Source organism: Alnus glutinosa, chromosome 8 (assembly GCF_958979055.1).
Source record: "Alnus glutinosa chromosome 8, dhAlnGlut1.1, whole genome shotgun sequence".
Lineage (NCBI taxonomy): Eukaryota > Viridiplantae > Streptophyta > Magnoliopsida > Fagales > Betulaceae > Alnus > Alnus glutinosa.
Window position 1 is genome coordinate 17,901,127 of NC_084893.1, and position 26,430 is coordinate 17,927,556.

The 26,430-nt window shown below is 35.7% G+C and overlaps 1 protein-coding gene across 1 annotated transcript in view; it reads left to right on the plus strand.

The window, feature by feature from the left end:
- The first annotated feature begins 914 nt into the window (after positions 1 to 914).
- LOC133874897 (putative callose synthase 8) overlaps positions 915 to 26,430 on the plus strand; it is a 34,991-nt gene continuing 9,475 nt past the window's right edge. The window contains exons 1-33 of the mRNA XM_062312799.1: positions 915 to 1,383; positions 2,237 to 2,337; positions 3,490 to 3,611; positions 3,726 to 3,813; positions 3,977 to 4,075; positions 4,229 to 4,348; positions 4,528 to 4,620; positions 4,702 to 4,793; positions 5,123 to 5,249; positions 9,299 to 9,436; positions 9,510 to 9,586; positions 9,666 to 9,825; positions 10,728 to 10,853; positions 10,943 to 11,060; positions 18,223 to 18,551; positions 20,405 to 20,457; positions 20,549 to 20,609; positions 20,730 to 20,811; positions 20,902 to 20,951; positions 21,193 to 21,279; positions 21,344 to 21,475; positions 21,582 to 21,676; positions 21,749 to 21,854; positions 21,977 to 22,137; positions 22,367 to 22,490; positions 22,595 to 22,689; positions 22,813 to 22,960; positions 23,865 to 24,016; positions 24,938 to 25,044; positions 25,138 to 25,260; positions 25,373 to 25,441; positions 25,621 to 25,789; positions 25,900 to 26,011. Of these exons, the coding sequence (XP_062168783.1) occupies positions 1,170 to 1,383; positions 2,237 to 2,337; positions 3,490 to 3,611; positions 3,726 to 3,813; positions 3,977 to 4,075; positions 4,229 to 4,348; positions 4,528 to 4,620; positions 4,702 to 4,793; positions 5,123 to 5,249; positions 9,299 to 9,436; positions 9,510 to 9,586; positions 9,666 to 9,825; positions 10,728 to 10,853; positions 10,943 to 11,060; positions 18,223 to 18,551; positions 20,405 to 20,457; positions 20,549 to 20,609; positions 20,730 to 20,811; positions 20,902 to 20,951; positions 21,193 to 21,279; positions 21,344 to 21,475; positions 21,582 to 21,676; positions 21,749 to 21,854; positions 21,977 to 22,137; positions 22,367 to 22,490; positions 22,595 to 22,689; positions 22,813 to 22,960; positions 23,865 to 24,016; positions 24,938 to 25,044; positions 25,138 to 25,260; positions 25,373 to 25,441; positions 25,621 to 25,789; positions 25,900 to 26,011 (3,930 nt within the window). The 5' untranslated portion in view covers positions 915 to 1,169. The remainder of the gene's footprint in view (positions 1,384 to 2,236; positions 2,338 to 3,489; positions 3,612 to 3,725; positions 3,814 to 3,976; positions 4,076 to 4,228; positions 4,349 to 4,527; positions 4,621 to 4,701; positions 4,794 to 5,122; positions 5,250 to 9,298; positions 9,437 to 9,509; positions 9,587 to 9,665; positions 9,826 to 10,727; positions 10,854 to 10,942; positions 11,061 to 18,222; positions 18,552 to 20,404; positions 20,458 to 20,548; positions 20,610 to 20,729; positions 20,812 to 20,901; positions 20,952 to 21,192; positions 21,280 to 21,343; positions 21,476 to 21,581; positions 21,677 to 21,748; positions 21,855 to 21,976; positions 22,138 to 22,366; positions 22,491 to 22,594; positions 22,690 to 22,812; positions 22,961 to 23,864; positions 24,017 to 24,937; positions 25,045 to 25,137; positions 25,261 to 25,372; positions 25,442 to 25,620; positions 25,790 to 25,899; positions 26,012 to 26,430) is intronic.

Here is a 26,430-nt window from a genome sequence, read left to right on the forward strand (position 1 = left end):
TCGGCATTGCTCGAGGGTTGCCCAGTGGTGGTCTGGCGATGGCTCGGTGGTGATCGGGACGGTGGATCGGTGGTGCTCTGGGGGTGGGTCGGCAGTGGTCCAAGGGTAGCTCAATGGTTGTCCAGGGGTGGTTCGATGGTGGTTTAGTGATGGTTCGGGGGTGGCTCAATGGTGATTTGATGATTGTCTGGTGGTGGCTCGATAGTGGCCTAGTGGTGGCTTGGTGTTGGGTTGGTGATGGTCTAGCAGTGGTGTAGCAGTTTGAGAAGGAAAAACTTAAATTCAGAAAATGATTTATTAAATTTAAAAATGAAAATCATTTTTCAAAACTAAAGAAATATTTTTGTCAAACCGAAAAAATATTTTCAATTACACCAAACAACAAAAAATACGAAAAGTAATTTTTAAAAAATATTTTACGCCAAAACAAACGAAACCTTAGTACTTAGTAGTAATAAGTAAGCAATAACTACTCATTTGTTATCTCATGAAGTGGAGGTCACTAATTCGAATCCTTTCTTCCCTCTCTTGTGTAGACATGTCAAAAAAAAAAAAAAAAAATTCCTTCCATCCAACTGTGGCCATATGGGAGAAGTCAAATTGTTTGAATTTAACGAATTCTTCTGTAACATTTTTTTTAAAAAATTATTATTATTAATTGTATTATTTATTATTCTTTTCTAAGATGTTTTGGCAAAAAAAAAAAAAAAATGATAATAATTCTTTATATAATAATATATGAATAGAGAGGGAGCAGTTTTTTGTTTTTTTTGTTTTTTTGGCCAGAAAGTGGTCAACCACGTTGGACTCTTAGCAGTAGGATCAACAGCCATTTCATGACTCATGAGTTTCATACTCTCCCTCCCAATTCAAGTGGGCACACGTCCGCTCATCGCCACGTTCAAAACTTTTACAAGCCCTCACCTTCTCTTTCCGTCTCTCAGGCCAAAGAGCAAAAAGCTGAAACAAGTAAACTATAACCCAACTTCTAAAGCAAAAGCAAAAGCAAAAGACCACAATCCGCTTTCCAATCACACCGTAAAGCTGAAGAAAGCGGACCGAAGCAAACCTCGTTAAGCAACCTCGTCTCAATAACATATATACTCTGCACCCATGTCTGCTTCTTCTCACTCTTCATCATTCCCAACTACCCTTTTGAGCTCAGGCCAATGGCAGAGATTGTTGTTGCAGAGCCTGGCTATGAAGTCGACCCAAAGTACCCAAGACCTCTTACAAGGTCAATTACTATTAGTTGCTCTCATGATCACGTTCCCGAGCATTTTGAGAGTGAACGGTTGCCGCCCTCTTTGGCTTCCAAAATCCAAGAGTTTCTTCGCGTTGCCAATTTGGTTGGAGGCCACGAGCCTCGTATTGCTTATCTTTGTAAGTTGTTTGTGTTTCTGGGCAGTTGGGTTTGTTTTATTGATTGTAGTATGTTATTTAAATTGGATACTGGCTTTGACTCATAATAAAACTATATAAGGTTTTTTTTTTTTTTGATGAATAAGAACTTTATTAACACCCAAACACATTACAGAAACACTTCAGCAAAGCTGAAACAAGAGAGATACTGCCAGACAGTATCAACGAAACAAAACACAACTACTAACCAATTCAAAAGCTCCCAAGAAATACAACCAACAACTCAGCAATCTCTAAACCAAAAAACAAGAACACCCGAAAACAGGAAAGACCACCTGCTGCAGAAACTATATAAGGTTTTGGCTAATGCAGGGTAGGTTGCTTCACATTTTGTTAAGATTTTCATTTTACTTTCTCTTGTTTGCCGTGTATTGGACAATTGGAGAAGTGGGTTTCTGAATTGTAATTTTCAGAAATAGAAAGGCCTGTGCCTTTCTTGTTCTAATTGAGGCTGAAATCGATCATTTTGACTACTATTTGGACAAACCCATTCCCATAAATGATACTTTTTATTAACTTGAGTGGAGGTCTTTTTTGCTTAGATTTTAAAGGTTAATGATTTAAGTTTAATTACTTTATTTTCTTTTCTTTCCTTCTTTTTTTCCTCAACAAGCGAAAGAGGCAAATAATGCCTGTGGCTATTTACATCAAATTAGGGTACCAAAACTACCCTTTCTAGTAAGGAGTGTCTTTTCTTTGAATTCACATGTCAATGTCTAAGCCGGCAGAACCTAGTCCTATATGAGAGATTCAAGTTTCACTTCAGTTTAAGGCATAGTATATTTCGCATTGCTTGAATGGTTTTCCTTGGCAGGCCGCTTCCATGCCTTTGAAATAGCACATTATATGGACCCCACTTCAAGCGGGCGGGGTGTTCGACAATTCAAAACTTCACTACTTCAACGACTTGAAAAGGTAGTCACACACATTGAAGCTTGTCCTATAAACATAAGAACTTGCTTACTGGGTGATGGCAGATTTGTTTTTCTAATATCTTGCTTTCGTCAATATGTTGGACAACTAGCTTTAATTTTGTTTAATCTTGCCTTTTATTCACCAAATGATATATTCTTATAGTCGGTGAATATCAATTTTGTGTCTACGTTTGTTTATAAGTTAGCGGTTGTGATATTTTGTGCTTTAGCTCATATAGCCCCCCTGTCTTTGACAAAATTTTATGCTGAGTAATGCTACATACTATACTTTCATCCTACCCCCAGCCCATTGCACTTATGTTGCAGTGCCCACCAGTCATTGAATTTTTATTTATTTATTTATTTATTTTTTTTAACATGGGCTGATCCTATGCCTGATGAGCACAACCACATCAGCCTAGTGGGATGGGAGTATAGTATGTAGCATTATTTTTTTATGCTTGCCGCCCTAACTTCTCACTAAGTCTATCCAAGGATAAAAATGAATTGCGAATAAGACCGACATATAAATTATCTTTCATACATTCGCAATTCTTCATTTGATATATAACTGTTTAGGCCTCAGGAGTCACAAAGGAACTTAATCCTTAGGTTGATGTTCTAGCTTCCCCATTACTGTTCTAATTCATTCAAAAGCTTCCACAAATCAGTTCCTTTAGTTGCTTACGTTTGATTCATAGTCAAAACTTAAAACTTATAAACTAAAAATTTATTAAGCTTTCACAAAATGTTTCTGTTACTAAGAGAAGTACAAATTGTGATTGGTGGTTGGGATTGTGCTCCCATTCACTTTTTCACCAATAATGTAGTATCACTTGCTTATATTTGATGACAAATCATTATATTGTGCTCCCTATCTAGAAACAGTCTCAGAAGAACTGGCTTAGTTGTGAAGCTATGAAGTTTTCCCTCCATGACCTCTTGGAACATTAAGACTGACAATGAGTATAATTATTTATTTGGAGTATCGTATTTTCCAATCATGCCTATTCCCTTGTATTTCTCTATTCCAGTTAGTTTCCTTGTGCCTCTTAATTTCTATTACCTAGCTTGATCATGTTCTTTTTTATTTTTTTTTTATTTTAAATGCTTTTTAATTTTCATGTCTTTCTCGGCTTTTATGAAATCATAGGATGAACAAGCCACAACTAGGAAAAGGAAGGAAAAGAATGATATGCGTGAACTCAAACGTGTTTATTGTATGTACAACGACTATGTGATTCAACATGGTGGATCATTTGACTTTGGAAATAGGTAATCAAGCCTTATTTTTAGGATATGTTCTTGTCCTTCTATTCAGGTAAAGTCAGCGTGTACCAGTTTGTGTCCACTAAGCCTAATTAATCTGATTAGTTTGATCTTAATTAGGGACACAGAGAGGTTGATAGAGGCATATAATATTGTTGCCGTGTTGCATGAAGTGTTGGAGACAATTACGAATACAGATGGTCCTCAGGTGGTTTTCTTGTCTTTTTCCTTTTTTCTTTCTTCTCTTCTCTCTATCTATTTTTCTTTCATTTTTTCCCATTCATTTTAATTTGGAGTTAATGAAACACTAGCAGGTTCTAAAATGCCAGTAGTTTTGTTCTTAGTTTTACTCTTTTGTTCTCCTACAATAGGTCCTTGCTGATAGAGTTAGCATGCATGCAAAGGTTGAGTTCAACGTTTTGCCACTTGATCATGGAAGTATTCAGCAGCCAATTATGCAACTTCCTGAGGTCTGCTGCTGTATGGATAAAAAGAATTTTTTACTTCTTAATCCAGTTAATCTGCCTAGTGTTTATATCCGTGCATAGTGTTGCAACATGCGTAAGCTGTAATGGAGTCTAACAAGTATGCTAATAAGCTAATAAACTAATGAAATGATACAGATTAAGGTTGCACTTGCAGCCATCCGCAATATTCGTGGTTTACATTCAGCCCAAGATGTTCAGAAACATGGGGGAGTCAGAGATTTGTTTGATTTTCTTCAGTATTGGTTTGGATTCCAGGTAATTTATTCTCCATTTTTGGCTTTACTTCCCTTCTTATTCTTCTGTACTGTATCACGTGGTATAATATCACATATCAAGTTGGCAAATTGGAAATTCATGACATAGTCCTCTATTTTCTAATCTGCTTACTTTCAGACAATGAATATTATCTTTATATTTTATTGTGTCTCAATCAGAAAGATAATGTAGCAAACCAGAAGGAGCATCTGATTCTACTCCTTGCTAACATACACATTCGCCAAACTCATGACCAGAAATCAAACTCAAAGGTGTTTTTACTATTTATACGTTATGTTTTTGGTCTTGCTTTACCTTTTACTTTGTAATATTTGATATTCTTATTTCAACAGTTAGGAGATGGTGCTGTGGATGAATTAATGAGAAAGTTCTTCAAGAATTATACAAATTGGTGCAAATTTTTGGGGAGAAAAAGCAACATTCGGTAAGATAAGTGATCTAATTTGCTTTTTGCTTTGCATCAACATAATTTGAAATTTATTTGATCTGCTTTTATATGTTATCAAAATGATGTAATATCGCTACCCTTTTACTTGAAGTTTTTATTTTTGGCCAAATATTTGCAATTAATTCCTTTCTTTGTGCTTGTCATGTTTCTTCTTTTTCCCCCTATCCTTACTGTCATATTATTGTCATATATTCCTTTTCTTCCCCAACATCTCTTTATTTTTCATGTTCTCTTTATTCTCCTTTTGGTGTTTATTTTAGATTTGCAGTTTATTTCCTGACTACAATATACTATTGTATGTGCAGGTTGCCTTTTGAGAAACAAGAAGGCCAACAATACAAACTTTTATATATAGGGCTTTACCTTCTGATATGGGGGGAGGCTGCAAACTTGCGTTTCATGCCAGAGTGTCTCTGTTATATTTTTCACTGTGTGAGCCAAAAATTTATTTATGTTAACAGTTTTGCTGAATTTAGATTTTTTTTTTTTTGCCAGTTAAGAATACATCAGTATTATCATACTGAACTAAACAAAAGTTTCTTACAACAATATAGAGGAACAAAGGCACATTAAAACGACTATTAATTTTCTTATGATGTTTTCTTTTCCAAGTATGCTAATTATGCTCCTAGAAAGAAAAAAGAAAAAGAAAATGTTAGTAATGCCTTCTGAACAATTTAATATACACACATATCTATACATACATGTTTATAAATGTAAAAATGTATTTTTGTCTGTGATTCTTGCTTTTATACAGCCTAGGACTCGTATCTATATCATCTATGACAAAGAATTGTTTCCCTATAACTTCCATTAAATTTATTAGATGGAAGTAGTAAAGGATGGAAAAAGAAGATTTAGACACAAGCAAAGAGAAAAGAAGGAAAGGAGAATAGAAAATGAGAAGGTAGAGTGGTTCAGTGACTACCATCCATAGTCCTTCCTCGTTCATGTAGTTTCTGATTAACCCCAAATTATTTATGATTTGCTACAAGTAATTTTTTTTTATTTGTTCCAAGCTGCGGAAGTTTTCTTTTTCACTGCCAGCATTTCATAGATGTTCACTTGAGTTTAAGTGAAGATACACAAGAAATTCATACTTTATTAGATAGTTAGATTGTGGCAAATGTTATTGAACTGGTTTTTCAGTTAAACTAAGTGAAGACAGCCCCAACTTGTTCTGTTGATATTGCTCATTGGGATGTTAAAAATTATGGCCATTAACCGATCTGAAGCAAAATAATCATTTACTTTCAGATGTTTGCTACTCTTGTGAAACCGATTGTGACGCATATTATTTTAAAAAATTCTGATAAGCCAGTAGAAAATTTTGCAGTCATCATCTTCTAAGCTGTTTTAAGAAAGCTATATAGTTTGTTTCTGCACTGGAGTTGGAGTTGCTGCCATATGTAGTGTCTGACGTTTCTAGGTCATCTGATTTCCCACAACAAAGGCTCATATACCTTAGCAGCTAATTGACGACTGGCAACAAGTTGATTGTTTACATATTAGTAAGAAATTAATTGAACTACAGTTTGATCCTCCTTTACAGAAGCTTATGCCACTGGAAGTTCCAAGATTGTTTGTACTACGGATAAAACTAGAACCATTATATGTGAGGCAATGGTTAGTGAATTGATGAAGATGCTTATTGGAAGAAGCCTCTATCATCTTATATATATTCATCACTTGGTTAAACTACCTATTTAGGCTTCATTTGATGGAGATTTTTTTGATGATGCTTAAGTTTTTAAAAACTAGAAGTTACTTGCGGGCTCTTTCTTAACTCAGGTTCTGCTTTTTTTTTCTTCCTCTTTTTTTATTTATTTATTTTTTCCATTTTGTGAAGCAGCTCGTACTTTTTAGGTGTTTGATAAGCAACCCTCAAAGTATTTCATCTTATCAAAAAAGCTGCAATTTTAAAAAGCTTGAGCCCTCCCAAACTGGTTCTTTTCTATTTCCTTAATGGTTAGGATATTTGGTATCATCTTTAAAGATAAAAGTTGGTTTACCAGCTCTAGAGGCTTCAGAAGATCAGTTTTGAGAAGATTTTGGATGATTAATAAGCCTCTTCTCAAATAATTAGAAAAAGGAGCAAAGCCTTTTAAGAACACTAGCAGTAGCTTTCATAAATCTTGTTCTCTTCCCTAAATGTATGAAAAGCTCCTAGAAAACCCCTGCAACACTCCCTTGGTGTTTTCTAAACCAAGGGAACCAAAAGTCCTGCCCTAAATCTAGGGTACCACTTTTGCTTCCCTTAACATTATTTTAATATAAAAAGGCTTTCACTCTCTTCTCTTTCCTCTAAGTAATTATTTGAAATAATATTTAAATGGTATAGGGAAATGATAAGGAAAGCTATTGTGGAGTTTATTTGAATAGGGAAACAAAATGTAGTTTGGTTCCATAAATTTAAGGAAAATTTAAGGGAAGCTATTGTTAGTGCTCCAAATGATTGGCTAAGAAGAAACTTAACAGTAAAGACAATGCGTTTGCTTTATTTAAATTTCAAATCATGACATGCCGGTCTTTACTATATTTTCTATAGCATAGCTATTGTTATTAACTGAATGAAAATCTCAAGCATTGCTAGATTGTACAATATCTCAAGCATTTCTAGATTGTACTGCTACATAAACTTCTGAGTTTGTTTGAACTTTGAAGGATTTATGGAACTCTCCCATTGGCTCATCAAAGCGTGTGATACTTATTAACTTCCACAATAAATGACTTTTAAGCTTGATTATAGTTTGTAGATAGCACTAGCATTTACTTGTGTTTGTTGTGATGTTTCCATTTTCACTAGAAAACATTTTTTGAGAAAATCCTTAACATTTCACCATTTGGTTGATCCCTTGAAAGTGATTCTGAACACATTTTCATCTGTTTGGCTTGTACCTAAAATCATTATCCGCCACTGCAGCCGAAACAACCTGGCACTGAAAAACAAAGACAAAAATAATTTCATCTTGTGCTTGCTCAGTGTAGGTGATGTTCGCCACCACTAATCTAACTGTCCAAAGCTCATTGCCACTGCATCCCATGGCCAAAAATCCCCCCCCACACCCTCTACGTAGTCACAACCCAAATTCCCCAAAAAATCGCTGCACACCACCATATGCCGGTGGCTAAAACACCAACACACTGTTGCTAACCGACTGCCAATTGTACACCCCAAGGCCTAGAAGACCTACGTCTATGACCTAAAACACCCAAACTTGTCACACCCCCACACCTAAACACACCACTGCAACATTTCCAGACATACTCGCAACAACCCAAATCCCTCTAAACCACCCTGAAACACCACTCACCACAACACCTATAGCCGAAATCCCCTAAAAATCACCACAAACCCCCACAGCCAAGTGGCCTAAACACCATACCACCACTGCAAACCAACCGCCAACTGCACACCCTACAGCGTATAAGACCCACATCTATGACCCATAGCATTCATATCCATCACACTTACCCCCAAATGACCAAAACATTGCCACACTGATAACTAAAACCCATCATTATTTCCCTTCACCCAAATGCCATTTGACCACTAAAATATGCAAAAATAGTCACCCTGAGAACTTGACCAGACCACCATGTCAATCAACCACTGAAAACTCACTTGCAGGCACACTACTTGCCTTCATGATCGTCAGATCCAACCATGCGCTCCGAAATGACGACATAGTGGGAGCGACTTTTATTGAATTAGCCCTTGGATCTTTTGAAAATTCTGCATTGCCCACAATCTTGTTGGCATAGGATGACGATGCCATTGGGGAGGGAGACTTGGTGGAGAGGGGAGGTTGGAACTGGAGGGAAGTGAACAAATGGAAAAAGGAAAGAAGGGTGTTGTCAATGGAGGAGTGACCTGGTGAAGGGATGAAGAACAGAGAAATTGCTGGAGAGGGAGAAACAGGAGAGTGGAGGGGAGGAAAAAAATGATTGGTTGAGACAGAATTTCAGATATCAAATTCCATCCAAGATAAATGGAAGTTCCATCTAATAAAAACTCCTAATGAACCTAAAATATCTATATATGTTCTGATTGTCAATTCATACTAGCTGTAGTTGCATTTTGCTAAAAAAAGGCCATTGGATCGAGTTGGGGAGGGGGGGGGCAGGCCTGGGAGTTTCGACATTTTATGCTTCTTAAAAGTGTAATACATATGATTGTGTTTTGGTTAGTTTTCCTTTCACCCCAAAAAGTTTTTTGTTGACCAGCATTTTTTTCTTAGACACCAGAAGTACGAAAAACATTGAGCCAAAACAAAAACAGCCTTTGTGGTCAATTAAAGTTTATGCAAAAGTATACCTCTTGCGCAATTCGTGTTGGGCAACTATTCTCTTCGATTAAACTTGATGCTTTCCTATGCATTTCCCAATGTATACTGTTAAGGTAATGCATGCAAACATTACTATGGATGTCAATATATTTCATGTCTTATTATCAATTTTATTTCTTTGTTTTCATGAAGATGGCATATGAGTTGCATGCTATGTTAACTGGTACTGTTAGCTTGACAACTTGGGAGAAGGTTATGCCAGCATACGGAGGAGAGTCTGAATCCTTCCTTAAAAATGTAGTTACTCCCATATACAGGGTTATAAGAGAGGTACTTCTTCTTGATTGCATCCTGTCAGTGTACATTCCTGTCTAAAAGCTAACTTTCTTGTAAAAAACTGAAGGAAGCTAAGAAAAGCAAAAGTGGGACAGCTGACCATTCTACATGGAGAAACTATGATGATCTGAATGAGTATTTCTGGTTAGAATGAATTTGTGCGTTTGCCAAGTTGGGCTTCAAGGAATTAGAACAAAGTTATTTATATCTGCTATTTCTGCAGGTCTCCTGCTTGTTTCGAAATAGGTTGGCCCATGTGTCTAGAGCACAATTTCTTTTGTGTACAGCCTTCAAAAAAACCCAATGCTAAGAATGCTCCGGTATCACAAAATACTGTAGAACAAAGGAGGAAGAGAGAAGGAAAGAAAGATAAAGAACTGGGGGTAAATTATATTTATTATTCTAATTGGCTGTTTATTTCAGGCCTGCAATGAATAGTATAATGATTTGCATTATGTTTGAATAAAAAAGTAATCTTTATATATATCTTCGCTGTGCACGACAACTCTCTGGTGTTTCTAGCTTGTTAAAGAGATTAGAAAGCTTGTTATTACTAGCATAGACATAAGTATATAAGTGGTCCTTTTGTCACGCATGATGTAACAATATACTTTAGGGTGCTTTCTTACTTCCTAGTAGAATACAATATGAAATGAGTGGCATATGATTTCTGCAGTGAAAATATCAGAGCAGTCTCCAGGTAAAAAAAAATTGATTGCAAAGTTTAATGTTCAGGCAGGTTAAGAGATCATGAAACCTGATATTGAATAAGCTGGCCATTTTTCTCTTACATGAAGTGATAATTGATTTTTTCTTCTCAATTAATACTAGGATCGAATATATCATGAATGGTTCTTGCTTTGCTGTGATAGATTGTGGCATCAGAGTTGTCAATATTATAGCATATTCATAAATGAATACATTTACTTGTGGAACCAAAAGTTAAACTTGTTTGCATCTTCAATGAAATATGTCAGAACTATCTTGCCTTAAATTTATTAGGATTTGATGCATAAGGTTCCATATATTTATCCCATATGATTAGCATGAAAAGGCAGGATAACTTTCACTGCCTCATCCACAGCTGAGCCTGTTTTTGCTTTTTGTATAAATTGTATCCACTGGGATCAGTCCTTCCAGGTCTGCTTTTTTCTCTTTTTCTTTTTTCCCAACACTAGGGTTAGTGGGAAAAAGGAGATTAGTTTTGGATATTTCTTCCAATTGCATGACTCGCTGCTCAAATTGATACCCTATTCCTAAAGACTCACTTGTTCTTTTCCCACAGGCTACCATGGAGGAAGTTCGGGAACCGAAATGGCTAGGGAAGACAAATTTTGTAGAGATCCGTTCATTTTGGCAGATTTTTAGGAGCTTTGATAGACTCTGGAGTTTTTTTATTCTATCCCTGCAGGTGTGCCTAGAGCCTAGTTGAATGCTTTTGGACCACTTGCATCTTGCGATGTTTTTGCCATATTGCTTGATAATTTAACTTCTTCCTAGGCAATGATAATTATGGCCTGCCATGATTTGGGATCTCCACTTCAAGTGTTCAACATGGTAATATTCGAGGACATAATGAGCATCTTCATCACTTCTGCAATTCTTAAACTCATACAAGGTATGGTGCTATCTTTTCTATTATTTGGTGTTAGGAAAATACCAGCATGTTACTGTGCAGATACAGACAGATATGATGAAAAAAAAATTTACTGGGCTTTACCTGTGTTTCCTCCTTTTTTCCAATTTCTTCTTAACACAACAGTAATCTTTATCCAAAGAATGTGAGCCTCCATATGATTGGTTTTTGTGCAAACACTGCCACAAAAAGGTTTTTCAATGGTTCTTGTTATTCTATAGAAGTTTTTGGCCAGAAGCAGCTTTAATTTTGTTGCATTCTATATCAAACCCTTTTTTTATTGGACATCAATGCACGTTATGAAATTTGCTAACCAGCTGTCAAATTTTCCCAATTTCCAAAAAGGTCTTTGGTTGTTTTTCTTACATTGAGTTCTGGTACCAAATCACAACATGCAGTGCCTAAAGCCGTGTAACATATTTATTTTTTTATTTTTTATTTTTTCGGTTGGATAGTTTAGCATTTAATAAAGGTTTACTATTATTCTGATATTTTCTTGTATAACTCCTTTCATGAACATTTTCTTATTCCGTTTCTGTAAAGTGAGTGTTAAATGTTGAAGATAGTGAGCCGTCATTATTTTCTAGCCCTCTTTCTGTTTTGGATATTGTTACCACCTTTGGTTTTTTCTTCTCTCTCTCCCCTTTTTTTTTTTTTTTTTTTCCTTATATATTCTATGACTAGATGGCCTAAGGATATCATTAGAGGTGTTTGTTGGTTGGTTGGGTACCCACAACCCTAATGGCTAAACCACCATGCTGAATACTCTTTAAGGCAGCAACATTCAGATAATCAGCTGGATTCATAAGCACTTAATCCTTTCAATGCTTTAGCTAGAGTTCTAGGTCCCCATAAATGTTATTCGCAGAGGACAACTTGCTTACCCCTTGCCTTTCTTGGAAATACTTCAGTTTCTTCCATAAAAATTTGTATCTCCTCCTTACCTTTCCTTCGTAGCACCCTTTTCCTGTGCTGCAGTAGCTTTTTGTCAATGCAAAAGCTTTGAAACATATAAAAGAGAAGCTAGGCAAGAGGAGACGTAACTATCTAAGAAGGTAAGTCATACCAGTACTTGATATGTACCCATACAGCATTTCTCTCTGTGTATAACGTATATACTAATAGATTTTGAATTTTAATACTTTCTATTGATGTGTAGTAACGTATGTAAAGGGAAAGAGGTTACATGATCTTCTGATCAGTTAAGTAAACCTAACTAAAGTTTGAATTACAAGCGTAAACCTTATCTAGAGATTGAACAGAACTCAATCTCTCTATATTTAAATTTACAGAATCCTATCTAAAGATCCTATCTATTAGTTAGGAGTCTGTTGAAGGAGTTGAACGGTGATTAGTATTCTGCACTAGAGAGGAGTCTTCACATGAACCTGGACGTGATTCTTCTGATGTATCTGAACATGCTGACGTGGCGGTGATACTGTTTACAGCCCCCGCAAGCTAATGGGGACGGAACAAACCATAAGCTTGTCACGTAAGAATGAAAACCGAACAGAACTGAGACCCTTAGTGAAGATGTCAGCAAGCTGATCATGAGTGCTAATATATTTGATGGATATATCACCATTGAGTACCTTCTCATGAATAAAATGGTAGTCGACTTCAATATGCTTTGTCCTAGCATGATAAACGGGGTTAGAAGCAAGAGCAAGAGCCCCAATGTTATCACACCATAGACGCGGAGTCGAAAACAAAGGAATACCTAGATCCTTAAATAACATGCACAACCAAAATAGATCAGTGGTGGCAAGGGCCATAGCACGATATTCAGCCTATGTACTCGAACATGCAACCACTGTTTGTTTCTTGACAGTCCAAGAGATTAAAGAGGATCCAAAAACAATACCAATACCTGTTGTAGAATGACGATCATCCGGATTACCTATCAGAGCCACAGAATGCGTGAAGAATCAAGGGACCTTTGGTGTACCATAAGCTGTGATCAATAGTCCCTTTAAGATAGCGAAGGACTCTTTTAGCTGCTGTCCAATGAAGGGTAGAAGGAGTATGCATGTGTTGACATAACTGATTTATAGAAAAAGCAATATCCGGACGTGTTAAGGTACAATATTGCAAAGCATCCACTATCTGGCGGTAGAGAGTAGTGTCAGTTGGAGATAGAGGATCACCATCTGCCGTTGACATCTTAGAACCAGCAAGGCAGGGGGAAGAAAAAGGCTTAGCACCCATCATATTGGACCTGGACAGCAAGTCGGAAATTTATTTAGCTTGCCTCAGATGTAGACTATCAGAGGACCGAACAGCTTGGATGCCTAAGAAGAAACTCAAGTTGCCGAGATCCTTGAGTTTAAACACCCGCTGAAGCTTAGCAATAACAGAGGCAATATGGGGGGGAGATGTTCCAGTGAACAGGATGTCATCTACATATATTAAGAAGTAAAGATGTACACTTCCCTCATGAAACACAAATAAAGAGATGTCAACAGTAGAAGAAACAAACCCAAGCTCCAACAATGTTTGAGATAAGCGGGTAAACCAAGCACAGAGTGCTTGTTTATGGCCATACAAGGACTTGTGCAATCTGCAAACATGAGAGGGAAAATGAGAATCAATAAACCCTCTAGGTTGTTCCATATAAACTTCTTCCAGCAAATGTCCATGGAGAAAAGCATTAGACATGTCTAATTGGCGAATACTCCAATTAAACTGAACTGCAAGGGCCAAAATAACCCGGATTGTAGAAGTTTTAGCCATTGGACTAAAGGTTTCTGTAAAGTCCACCCCACTTTCTTGATCAAATCCCTTGGCAACCATTCTCGCCTTATACTGATCAATAGAACCATCTTGTTTCTGCTTGATCTTGTACACCCATTTATTCAGGATGATATTATGCTGAGAAGGACGAGGACATAAAGACCATGTTTCATTAGCAAGTAGAGCATCAAATTCATCACCCATGGCAGCACACCATTCAGGAGACTTCTCGGCTTGGGAGTAGCATGTAGGTTCAATAGGAATGGATACACTGGAAAGATCACATAAAGGATGTTTGGTAGAGAAGAAGGAAGTGTGATCTGGGAAGGAACGAAACCTCAAAGTACCGGTCTTAGATCGTGTGACCATTGAATGAGAAGGAATAGGAGCTGAGGAAGCCTTGGGCAGTGGAGAAATAATTGGATCAATGGATCCGACAGATGGTATGATAAAGTCCTTTGAGCTTTACTTTTCAACAAAAGGCACCTTAAGGGTAGAAGTTTGCTCAAGGCTTATAAAACCCACAACCCAAGTATACCTTGGCAATGTGGGACTCTTAACACGCTCCTTCATGTGTGGCACTATTGTTCAAACACGTGTACAACGGGAAAGAATGCCCAACATTGTCCAAGGCCCTGAAGTTCTGATATCAAAATAGATTTTGAATTTCAATACTTTCTACTGATGTGTAGTAACGTATATAAAGGGAAACAGGTTACATGATCTTTTGATCAGTTAAGTAAATCTAATAAAGTTTGAATTACAAATGTAAACCTTATCTAGAGATTGAACAGAACTCAATCTCTCTATATTTAAATTTACATAATCCTATCTATTAGTTAGGAGTCTGTTGAAGGTGTTGAACGGTGATTAGTATTCTGCACTAGAGAGGAGTCTTCACATGAACCTGGACGGGATTCTTCAGATGTATCTGAACATGCTGAGGTGGCAGTGATACTGTTTACATGTACTTCACTTGATGCTAGAGTACATAACTTGAGGAAATATTCTTCAAACCAGGAGAACCGGGGCATAAAGAGGATTGTTGGGTGTTTTCAAAACATGGCCGGTGAATAGAGTTTTAGAAATAATTTCAAATGTTTTTTGTGTGGCCATCCAAAAGTATCATCTATCACTTTAGTAAAGCTTTCAAGTAGGTAATTCTCCAGTATGGCCCTTCTTTTTCTTCTTGTTAACTACTTCATTTTAAGATGTTGAAGGCAGAAATAAAGGATCCCAAGAACCATGAGTGGTTTTTTTTCAAACTTCATGCACCAGTTGATTTTCATCCAAAAGTGGTCTTTTCAAGCTTCATACCACAGCCAATTTGCAGAAAACAACTCTCTTATATTAGGAAGATATGTCATACATTTCTCACTTTATGTCGATTTTCCAGATTAAGTCATCCCCTAGTATCGCAACAAAGTCATTTTAAAAGGTCGGAGGTTTAGTTGGAAATTTATGGGTTTTTATGTTAGATCGAGTTCAGAGAATACTATCCTAGAGTAATGGCTAACTAAATGGTCAGATTATATTTTAATTGGAAATGTGCAGTACTACAAAGATTTTGTTAAATTTTCCTAGCAAGGAAAGCAGTTGCATTATTCCCTTTATTTCTTTCTTCCCTTTTTTTAAGGAGTTTGTGGTTCTGAACTTAGGGTCTTTCTAATCTCTTTTCACGATGCTTTTGCAATTTTTCTCATTAGTTTCTGTTGCAATTTTTGGGTGTGATTGATGCAATCAAATAATTAAAAGAACAAAAGATAAGGGATATGGGCTACTTCGAGAGAGCTATGATCTCCAATGGCTACTTTGAGGGAGTCGTGGCCTCCAAGATACCAATAAAGGTTCTAGGTTTTCATAATATTTAGCATGATATTTTATTGATTAGGGTTACACTTACATAGAAGACGGCTAGGTCATAAGACATAACCATTAGATCTAGCCGTGATTACATCATACAGGAAAATAACTAGGAAGGAAATGAACTAATGAAAAATACATTCCTTATTAGCTAAAACACTTAAGGAAATAATATATGGAGATTATACTCCTTATTCTCTACCGACTTGGGCTTTAGGATTGCCACGTGTTCTGCCACATCAGCCCTGAAAATCTAAACATATCACCCCTTTCCCCTAACATCTTCCTTGTCCCCAAGGAAGAATTATGGAAATTGAACCTTCATCATGTCTTCCTTGAGTGATATCATGCCCAGATGAGATGGATCTCCAAGCATCATCTTCGCAACCAAGTAACCAGCAATTGACCAGGTTTGTAATTTACAAGTCTGCTTCCCAATGTCTCGACCCAGCTTTCCATCATAATATTTAGGCCAGTTGGCTTTTAGCAACCTGGTTTCAGCAAGTTCAATGGCACGTCTTGCAACCTGGGGTCGTTCGGCCTTGATACATGCGGCAGTGAGGGGCCCTAACAGCACAATTATCAACCCCGATCCAGCGATAAAATCCCAAACACAAGGATCTGTGTTTTTTTTTCTTTCTCTTCCGGAACCAAGCAAAAATCACACCCTGCTCTTCCAACCTTTGCTCCATCCCTTCTCCCTTCTCCTTCACCTTCTGTTTCAGCACTCCCTTGATATTTTCAGCCCCTTCTTGATAGAGAGACAGGGACTCTCTTGGCCTGCCGGACCCATTCTTCAGCTTTTTTGGTTTCGGCTCAAGCTAGTTGCTAGGTAGAACCCTGTTGTTGACGCCAAACTGCACTGGACTAGCTGCTACAAGAATTTCAGCAACTCCTCCCCCGACAACACAACCATCAGGGCTTGAAATACCCCCAGAAAAATCAGGCTGCATTGTGACGCCCTTGCTAGCCTTGACATTGATTATATGGTGCATAAAATTCGTACCAACAGAACCTGTGTTAAACTCTTCTGTTATGGGCAAGGATTGGCTTCCTGGAGAGGTGCATGGTGGAGAAAAGCTTTCAATTCTTTTCTCAATCTTCTCCATCTGTTTGCTCGCTTCTTCTTTGTACGCAAGGAATTCTGACCGCATCTTGTCTAGCCTCGCTTGTTCCTCTTCATTCTAGAAAGACATGTTGATGATGTGGATCGGAGATTGTTGTAGAAAACAATCAACATTCGCTTTGATACCACATGGTACAATCAAATAATAAAAAGAACAAAAGAAAAGTGATATGGGCTACTTCGAGAGAGCCGTGATCTCCAATGGCTACTTCGAGGGAGCCGTGACCTCCAAGATACCAACAAAGGTTCTAGGTTTTCATAATATTCAGCATGATATTTTATTAATTAGGGTTACACTTATATAAAAGATGGCTAAGTCATAAGATATAACCATTAGGTCTAGCCGTCATAACATAATGCAGGAAAAAAACTAGGAAGAAAATAATCTAATGGAAAATACATTACTTATTAGCTAAAACACTTAGGAAAATAATATATGGAGATTATACTCCTTATTCTCTGTCGACTTGGGCTTTAGGATTGCCACATGTGCTGCCACATAAGCCCTGGAAATCTGAACGTATCAGTGATATTATTCTATTGAATGCCTGCTTGATCACTTGTCATAAGTTGGTATCTTAGGACCATTATGACACAGTTGCTTTCTAGAATAATCTAGATATCTTTTTTCGGTTTGGTAGGTTTTGTTTTTTATTCTCCATCTCAAATGTTGAAATGGAACCATCATTTCAGAGCCAACAAATTTGTGCTACAAAACAGTAGTACCTTGGCAAAAATCATATTTTCACACAATTACCTGTCACAGTTGGTTAATTTTTGGTCTTTCTAAATTGGACAATTTTGTAATGAGTAACACATTTTTGTCCAAAACAGTCCAAGCTATCAGACAATGTAAGTAGTTCTCTTTGTTATTTCTATTAGATTTTATATTGCTTCAGTGTTTAAGTAGCATAGTTCCCTGTCTGCCTTCCTTCCTCTCTCTATTATACCCTGCAATAGTGAAAAACTTATACATGTTCCTGTATCAATCAGTAGATTGTTAAGATTCACTAGGATCGGTGTAATTTTAACTGACAATTGTGCCCCTTTTCTTGAGGTTTTAGGCTGGAGGTTTGACAGTGGTAATATCAGAAACTTGGTTCTGATTACGTAGCCTTAGCAACTAGGTGATGATTTTGATTTAAGTCAGAGCATTAGGAGTTAAAACTTGCCATCAGTTTGATTGATTGTTAAGGTAGATAAGTAGAGGTTGTAGCAGTGGAAAATTTTGGTGAAGGTTTTTGGATGAATTCAACAGTTTGTCATTACGTACAAAGCTGAGCTTGGTGCAAAATGACAGTTGCACCCTTTCACTAAGCACTGCCGGGCTGGGGGTCGGACACCCTCTCTCTCTCTCACTTCTGTCACACACACACACACATGTAGAGAAAAATGGAATCTAAAAGGTATTTTTGTTTGCAGCAATTCTTGACCTTGCCTTTACATGGAAAGCTAGAGGCACAATGGAATTCTCTCAAAAGATGAAACATGGGATGAAGATGGCTATTGCGCTGATATGGACTATCATTCTTCCTGTGTGCTATGCTAAATCTAGAAGAAAATATACTTGTTATTCCTCAAAATATGGGAGCTGGCTTGCAGAATGGTGTTTTTCTTCCTATATGGTTGCTGTTGCAATTTACATGATGACGAATGCAGTTGACATGGTGCTATTTTTTGTTCCTGCTGTTAGCAAGTATATTGAGATCTCAAATTGCCGGATTTGGACAGTTCTGTCATGGTGGATACAGGTCAGTTCATTATAGAGCTTAGAAGCTCTTTTGCACATAACTTCTACTGGTTTATTTAAAAGTGTTTTCTCAAATATCGTCTAATAATGATCAGATTTGAGCTAGTGACACCAAAATTTAGCCCTAAAAAAAAAAAAAGAAAAAAAAGAAAAAGAAAAAAAAAGGCAGTGACATCAAAGACACTGGTGATTTTTTTAATTTTTTATTTAGTTAAGAAACATATGAAAAATATGATTTTCAAGTTGAAGGCATAGTTAAGGATACACAAACTACTGAAGATGTCATCGTGGAAATAGCATATGGTCAAACTAAAAACAGTTCTGTTCTATTCTTAATTACAACATTGTTCAATATCATTAGATGTAAGGTTTATATTTCTTGAGTTCATACCCTAAAAGATGGAGAGAAAAAAGAAAAAGAAGTAGATGTCTGAAGTACAACTAGGTTTTAAGCCTTTTAAAAAACAAGTTAAAACTATTTTAAGAAACCTGTAGAAGAAGACATTAGTAAACCAAGAAGACTGATGTTATTGACAGTATTAAAAAATAAAAAATAAAGAACCTTTTACTCGTAAAGGCTTTATATATTAATGGCCAAAAAACTGTTTATAAACATAAGTAATACATGGATAAGTGAAAACCATTATAAGTTGTTCCAACATAGAATTTATGTTTTCATTGCTTATGGAATTCCTGCTTTTGGAGGCAGACGTCTATTTGATTTGAGACCATAAAAATCACTAAGCTGTACAAACAAAAAAGAAAAGAACATGTAGTTATATTGCATGATTCATGGATTGAAATATGAGTTGTTAACAAAACATGTAGGATCGTATAAACAAATGTATTAAATGGATATGATGTGAGATAGAGTATATAAAACATGTACCTTAAGGATTTTCATGAAATCCTACTTAAATGCAGCAGAAAATTGGATCTACAGCTGTTTCTATGATACTCCTTACGATTAGAAACTCGAGAAATCGTGGTTGATGGGTTACTATGCGAGCAAATTACAATACTTTCCACAGTACAAGAGTGCTAGCTTTCAATGATGGTGCTTAGAGCCCAAAGAATTCTTATGTTAGATGAGAAAGAGCGATCTGTAACTTCAGAATTTACTTTCTAGCAATTATTTTTGTTTGTATAATAGTTCCACAATTCTAGTTGTAGTTAGACTCTTTCTCTAAGTAGATTGAGTGAATTTGTAACTCTTAAATTTAATTGAACTCTTATCTTAACAGCTTATCTAATAAGCTAAATGGGCCAACTATGGGTGCCCATTTGGGTTGGGTTAATCATAACTCAAAATCCAACTGAGTAATATGAAATAAATATCAATGTGACTAGATTGAGGTCTGATAGTGTGCTAGAAAACAGTTTGACAAGTTGATGCACCTCTCTGTTTTATCCTGTATTTTGATTGCAGTGAAGCCATTTTTTGGTATTTATATCAAAAAGAAAAAAATAGAATAAGAGATTGTTTCTTCTCAGTAAAAAGGTTATAGTTCAAGTTGTCACCGGCATCTGTTGTACTATATATTTTTATTTTATTCATCATTGTGTATCGCAAACAATTTGTATTTAATAAATTGCAATTATTACCTTTCTACCATATATTGGTTTGGGACACTTTAGTAATTCAAAGTAACATCCATAAGGAGTGTTCTTTTTATCTGCAGTATAGATACATTACTAAATTCTATCGTACTAGAATTTATTTTTTCCTTTCTCCATCATGGTGTATGGTGCATGTGTGTTATCTCATGTTTTCATTGTATTGAATTTTGGTTTTGGACTTATGTTTTCATTGTATTGACTTTTGGTTTGGACAAATTTGTTTTCATCATGTAGCCAAGAATATATGTGGGACGTGGGATGCAAGAAGGCCAAGCTTCTGTCTTGATGTACCTACTATACTACTCACCATTCTACATTTGTGTTGATAGTGTACTTCTGTTAATTCTTTCCTAATGTTAACCTTTTCATACTATATAGGTATACATTGTTTTGGATACTAGTACTGTTAAGCAAATTTTTGTTCAGCTACTTTTTTGAGGTGAGTTGAATGTAACTGTGTTTATATTAAGAAATCACATTATAATACTAGTAATATGCTATATTTCTCAATTCAACCATGTTTAGAAACATGCATATGCAATTCAAATTATTGGTGCAGATAAAACCACTCATGGCACCAACAAAACAAATCATGGAAATTGGTGTGAAAAATTATGAATGGCATGAGCTCTTCCCAAAAGGTAACTGTTATTCCTTTCTATATTACATGCTTAGAGAGTTAAATTTGAATACTATTGATGTCAGTATCTCTAATAATACTCTTGTTGCAGTCAAAAATAATGCTGGTGCAATTGTTGCTGTATGGGCTCCTATTATAGTAGTGAGTTTTGATTACAATATCTATAACAGTTCTTTTGATGGACACTCTTTAGAAGTTTGACCTGGACACAAGCTCATTCTCAATTATTATAGTATAACAATCAACCAACAAAGCAAAACAGAAAAAAAAAATCCAAATCCGTCTTAAAGTACAATATCTTTAAGTTCTGGAGGTATCTTAGTTTTCTTTTGCATGATCTTTGTGATGCTTGACATTGATTTATTATTATTTTTTATCCCAGGTGTATTTTATGGACACACAGATATGGTACTCTGTTTTCTGTACAATCTTTGGTGGACTATACGGCATTTTGCATCACCTTGGTGAGGTAAGCGGTTTTTTTCCTAACAAATTAATGTTATAGTCGTCTCACCCTTAGTTTTTTCTTACAGATTCGGACTTCAGGAATGCTGCGAAGTAGATTTCACTCCTTGCCTCCTGCATTTAATTTCTGTCTAATCCCACCCTCGTCAAGGAATGATCAGAAGAAAGGAAAAGGTTTCTTTCAAAACAGATTTCAGAAGGTATGAGTTTTTTTTTTTTTTTTTTTTTTTTTGTGCAATGTTGTTATAATATTTCATGAAGTATCTCTTTATTTTCTCGCCCTGACCATTAAACTGATCGTCTCAGGTGTTGGAAAATGAAAAAAATGGCGTTTCCAGGTTTGCTCTAGTTTGGAACCAAATTGTCAAACAGTTTCGATTAGAGGATCTGATAAGCAACAGGTGATTTTATTTGTTTTTATTGTCGCACGACATCTAAGAAAATACCTTAAACAGATAGGTTTTCATGAGCAGGGAGTTAGATTTGATGACAATTCCTGTGACACCAGAAATATTTCCTGGGTCACCAGAAAAATTTCCTGGCATGGTTCGTTGGCCTGTTTTCCTCCTAGCTTATAAGGTATATATTACTTGTATTTGAAATTCTGTAATTCTCTTTTCTTTTCTTTTTTTTTTTTTTTTTTTTTTTTTTTTTCTGTTATTGTTTTCCACTTTGTAAACGAGTCTTCCTATTTGTACTAGCTTTCAACAGCTTTGAGCATTGCAAAAGATTTTGAGGGGAAGGATAAGGTTCTTTTCAGAAAGATTAGAAAGGATAAGTGCATGTACTATGCTGTAAAGGAGTGCTATGAATCATTGAAGTATACCCTTCAAATTCTTGTTGTCGGCAATCTGGAGAAAAGGTAGAGAAGATAAAAGTTTTTGGTCAAACCTACTATTCCATATAAAATTCTGTGTGGATAGAAATCTTCCAAGATTCAGCTAGTATATGCATTGTTTTCTTTTTCTTTTTTCTGTTTTCCTTTCTTGGTAGGCAAGTGTAATTAGAATCATGGATGTTATTCTGCTAGCTTCTCACTTCTCACCTTTTACATTGTTGTATACAATGGTATATTCTGCATTGCTTTCCAGGATCATATCTGCTATAGTAAATGAAATTGAAGAAAGCATTGACAGATCAAGTCTTCTTCAGGACTTCAGGATGGAAGAGCTCCCAGCTCTAGTAGCAAAATGTATCGATTTAGTTGAATTTCTGGTAATTGTCGAATGCACTGCAAATCCATAGTAATAATGTTGAGAATGTATTTTTTCAAGCCTGTACTTGATACCGTAGTGACCTTTAGTATGAAATTTTTTAAGGTTGAGGGAAATGAAAGCCATCATGATAAAGTTGTGAAAGCTCTCCAAGATATATTTGAACTTGTAACCAATGATATGATGATTAATGGTTCCAGGTTTGGTGTGCTTTAGTCTTCAGTCCCCTTTTCGAGATTAATTTTTTCCCCTCTGTTGGCCTGACTTTTCAAAGATTAATTCAAATGCTTTACTTAACTATTTTTCATTTTAAATGTGGACAGCATATTGGATTTGCTCTATTCATCCCAAAAGACAGACATGGATTTTGATGATTTTTCTAGAGATATTGAACCGCAATTATTCGAGTCATCTGCTGGAAATGACCCTATCTGTTTCCCTCTGCCAGATAGTGATCCACAGAATGAACAGGTGAAGTTCATTACTTTTTTTAATAGCCCGCTCCAAGTGGTATGATATTGTCCGCTTTGGCCAAACCCACAGGGTTTTGTTCTTGGGTTTTAGCCCTAAAGGCCTCATACCATTTAGGGAGAGCATGCTCTATATAATAAGCACATCCCATTTCCCACACCCAGGGGATGTGGGACGCCACACTTCTTTCAACAGCCTTTGCCTTTTATTCTTCTTTTTATCTGTTGGGGTTTGTTCATCATACCTGGGCTTGAATCATTGATTTGGCTTGCAACATAGAAAGTATGCATGCTTCAAAAATAGATGCCATACACATATGTCATACATATCCAGTATGGATATGTTGAGACGCATGTTGGATACCTAAGAGTATATAAGAAATTTCAATTCTTTTTTCACTGATATGGCTCAAAGATGTTGTGATACAGCAGGATATGGCATGGATACTTTTGGTGCAATAGTTGAATTCTCTAAAGAAAAAAAAAAATAGGGCTCAAAATGCAAAATCTAGTCTTAGAAATTTAGAAACTTTCGGTATACACATACTATAAGTTTTGTTATTTGTACACATACTATAACTTTTGGTGTTTGTTATTTGTCTTTTAACCTGACAACTAGCTTATTATATATTTTAACATATTTTATATATTAATTAATTCATATATTTCTGTCATATTGTTTCCTAGATTTTTAATGTGAAATTGTGTTCTTATTGTCTTGTATCCATATAGGTTCATCATTGCTTGCAACATTGATGACTTTTATCTTTAACATGCACAGACATGCCTGCACAAACACTCAATACATGAATTAGCTTATATACACATACATATCATAATTAAAAATATTCACCTGTACATGAATGTGGAAAAAAGAGAAATAATAACCAAGTGTTCAATGGCAGATCAAGCGTTTTCATTTGTTGCTTACTGTCAAAGACACAGCAATGGACATACCTGCAAACTTAGATGCACGGAGGCGCATCTCATTCTTTGCTACTTCTCTCTTTATGGATATGCCTAATGCTCCTAAAGTACAGAATATGCTGTCATTCAGGTCAAATTTGTTATCTGAAGTTTGTGTTTCTTGGTGAATTTTTGCATTTTGCTTATTTTTAACTGTTTGTTTAGTTGATGCATTTACTTTCTAGGACACTGAATTTCTGTAGACAGTGAAGTAATTTGTTCTCTTCACAAAATATCGTTTGATTGCTGAAAAGAATGGAAATATAATTGTCACAAGGATTGAAATTTATGCTTATTCACCTGTTTATACATGCATCATATCTTCAAATTATGGTAGGGAATAAATAAATCTAAAATCTTTGTTTTTGTCATGATTTGTCCTGTTCTTGATGGGTCTTAGGTTCACATTTCTTTCTTTATTCCTTTCCTTTCGTTTTTTTTTTTTTGGTCCTCTTTAGACGTTTCGTGCAATTTTTGATTCTTTGGCTATATATAATCCGTTGTTGTTGGCATCTGAGAGAAATTGAGGATTCTACTGTTGTGGTCTTATACGAAAGATTAAAAATAATTGAAATTTACAGATTGAAGATGATAAAGGCTAAGCAAACTCTAGATTATAAAATCAGTGAACAATGAAAAGATACTGTGTAGACTCCAAAAGAGAATAGATTATTAGCACTTGCACCTCATAGGGTATCAAGCAACAATTGTAGGGAGAAATAATCATTATACTCTTCTTTCAAGGATATTAGAGAGAGCTAATTAATTAAAACATAATCATAGCTCATGTAAATAATTATACAGTAATATGGCAATTATACCTCATTAGTACTTTGGAGTTATGCATTGAGAAAATGACCCATACAAGTTATCTAATAGCAATTATTCCAGACGTGTAGTTCTCTAGTATGTAAATGATATTGATATCTTACCATGAATCCTATTCCCCATGTCTGTGGCAGTAATACAAACATCTAGATGGTGATCTTTATAGTAGTTCTTGTTGGTACAGTGTTATAACTCCACACTTTATGGAAGATATTAATTATTCAATGGAGGAGCTTTATTCCAGCCAGCAAGAGGTTTCCATCATCTTTTACATGACAAAGATATTTCCAGGTTATTATAAGATAGGATATTCTTGATATATTTTAGGCCTATCCATTGGGATTCAAGTCTTAGCTCATGATCATTAATTTTTCTTTCCCGTAGATGAGTGTCAAAACCTTTTAGAACGCATGGGTTGTGAAAACCTGGATGAACTAAAAAATCAGTTTAAGGAGAAAGAGATAAGAGACTGGGCTTCATTCAGAGGCCAAACATTAAGCAGAACAGGTGAATGAAAAAGATTTAGTAATGTTCTTAAAGTTGCTTATTGATACAAATACAGCAGATTATCAGATTGTCCTCATTATATTCTTCATGTTATCTTATGTGGTATTTGCAGTTAGGGGAATGATGTACTATAGAGAAGCCTTAAAATTACAAGCGTTTCTTGACATGGCTGAAGAGAAAGGTTGGTGATCTTGAATATGGCTAATGGTATTCAGCTGTCTTTGTTTGAAATGCCATCCCGTATTTATTATATCCTTAATACAGTGAGAAGTCACTCGATGCCCCATTAGCTTGCTTGAGATTATTTTTGAAGAAGGATTTCACTAAATGTTTTGCCACATGCTGATTCTTCTCATCCAGATATTCTTGATGGTTATGATAATGCTGAAAAAGAAAACCCTACGTTATCAGCTAAACTAGATGCACTAGCAGACATGAAATTCACATACGTAATTTCTTGTCAATCATTTGGATCACAAAAAGCTTCTGGAAATCCCCATGCAAATGACATAATTGATTTGATGAAAAGGTAATCCTTTAGCAGGGAAAAAAAAATGAAGGCAGAAGTACCCAATCTGTATATGAAATTATACAAATTAGAAGCCATATGACTCAGAATAATCCATTTATTGCTTGAAGGTACCCGTCTCTCCGTGTTGCTTATGTTGAGGAGAAAGAAGAGATTGTTGAAGACAAGCCTCGAAAGGTTTATTCTTCTTTGTTGGTTAAAGCTGTCAATGGTTATGAGCAGGTAGTCGATTATTCAGATAATATTGCAGCATTCAAAATTATAGGACTAATCTTGAGATATTTGGCTGTAGCAAATCGGGTTCAATTATTTAACATAGCCTAATAGATATATATTTCCCAAAAGTTAGTCTATGCCCTGTTATCTGTGGCAATAATAATATTGATAGAAATAGCCAAACGATTAAATGAGTTCAATGTGTCACTTAATAAAGTTACTAAACAATTGGGTTTTAACAGCAATAGATACAGAAGTTATTTGTAAGAATGCTGGTTTGCCTAATTTAATAGCATTTAATGTTTTCATGTTCATAATCACATTGCTTTAGGACATTATGTCACATATAAATAAACTTGATTATGAACTAAAAATTCAATATAATACAAAAACGCAACAATGTGGACAAAGTATGACAACTGTAG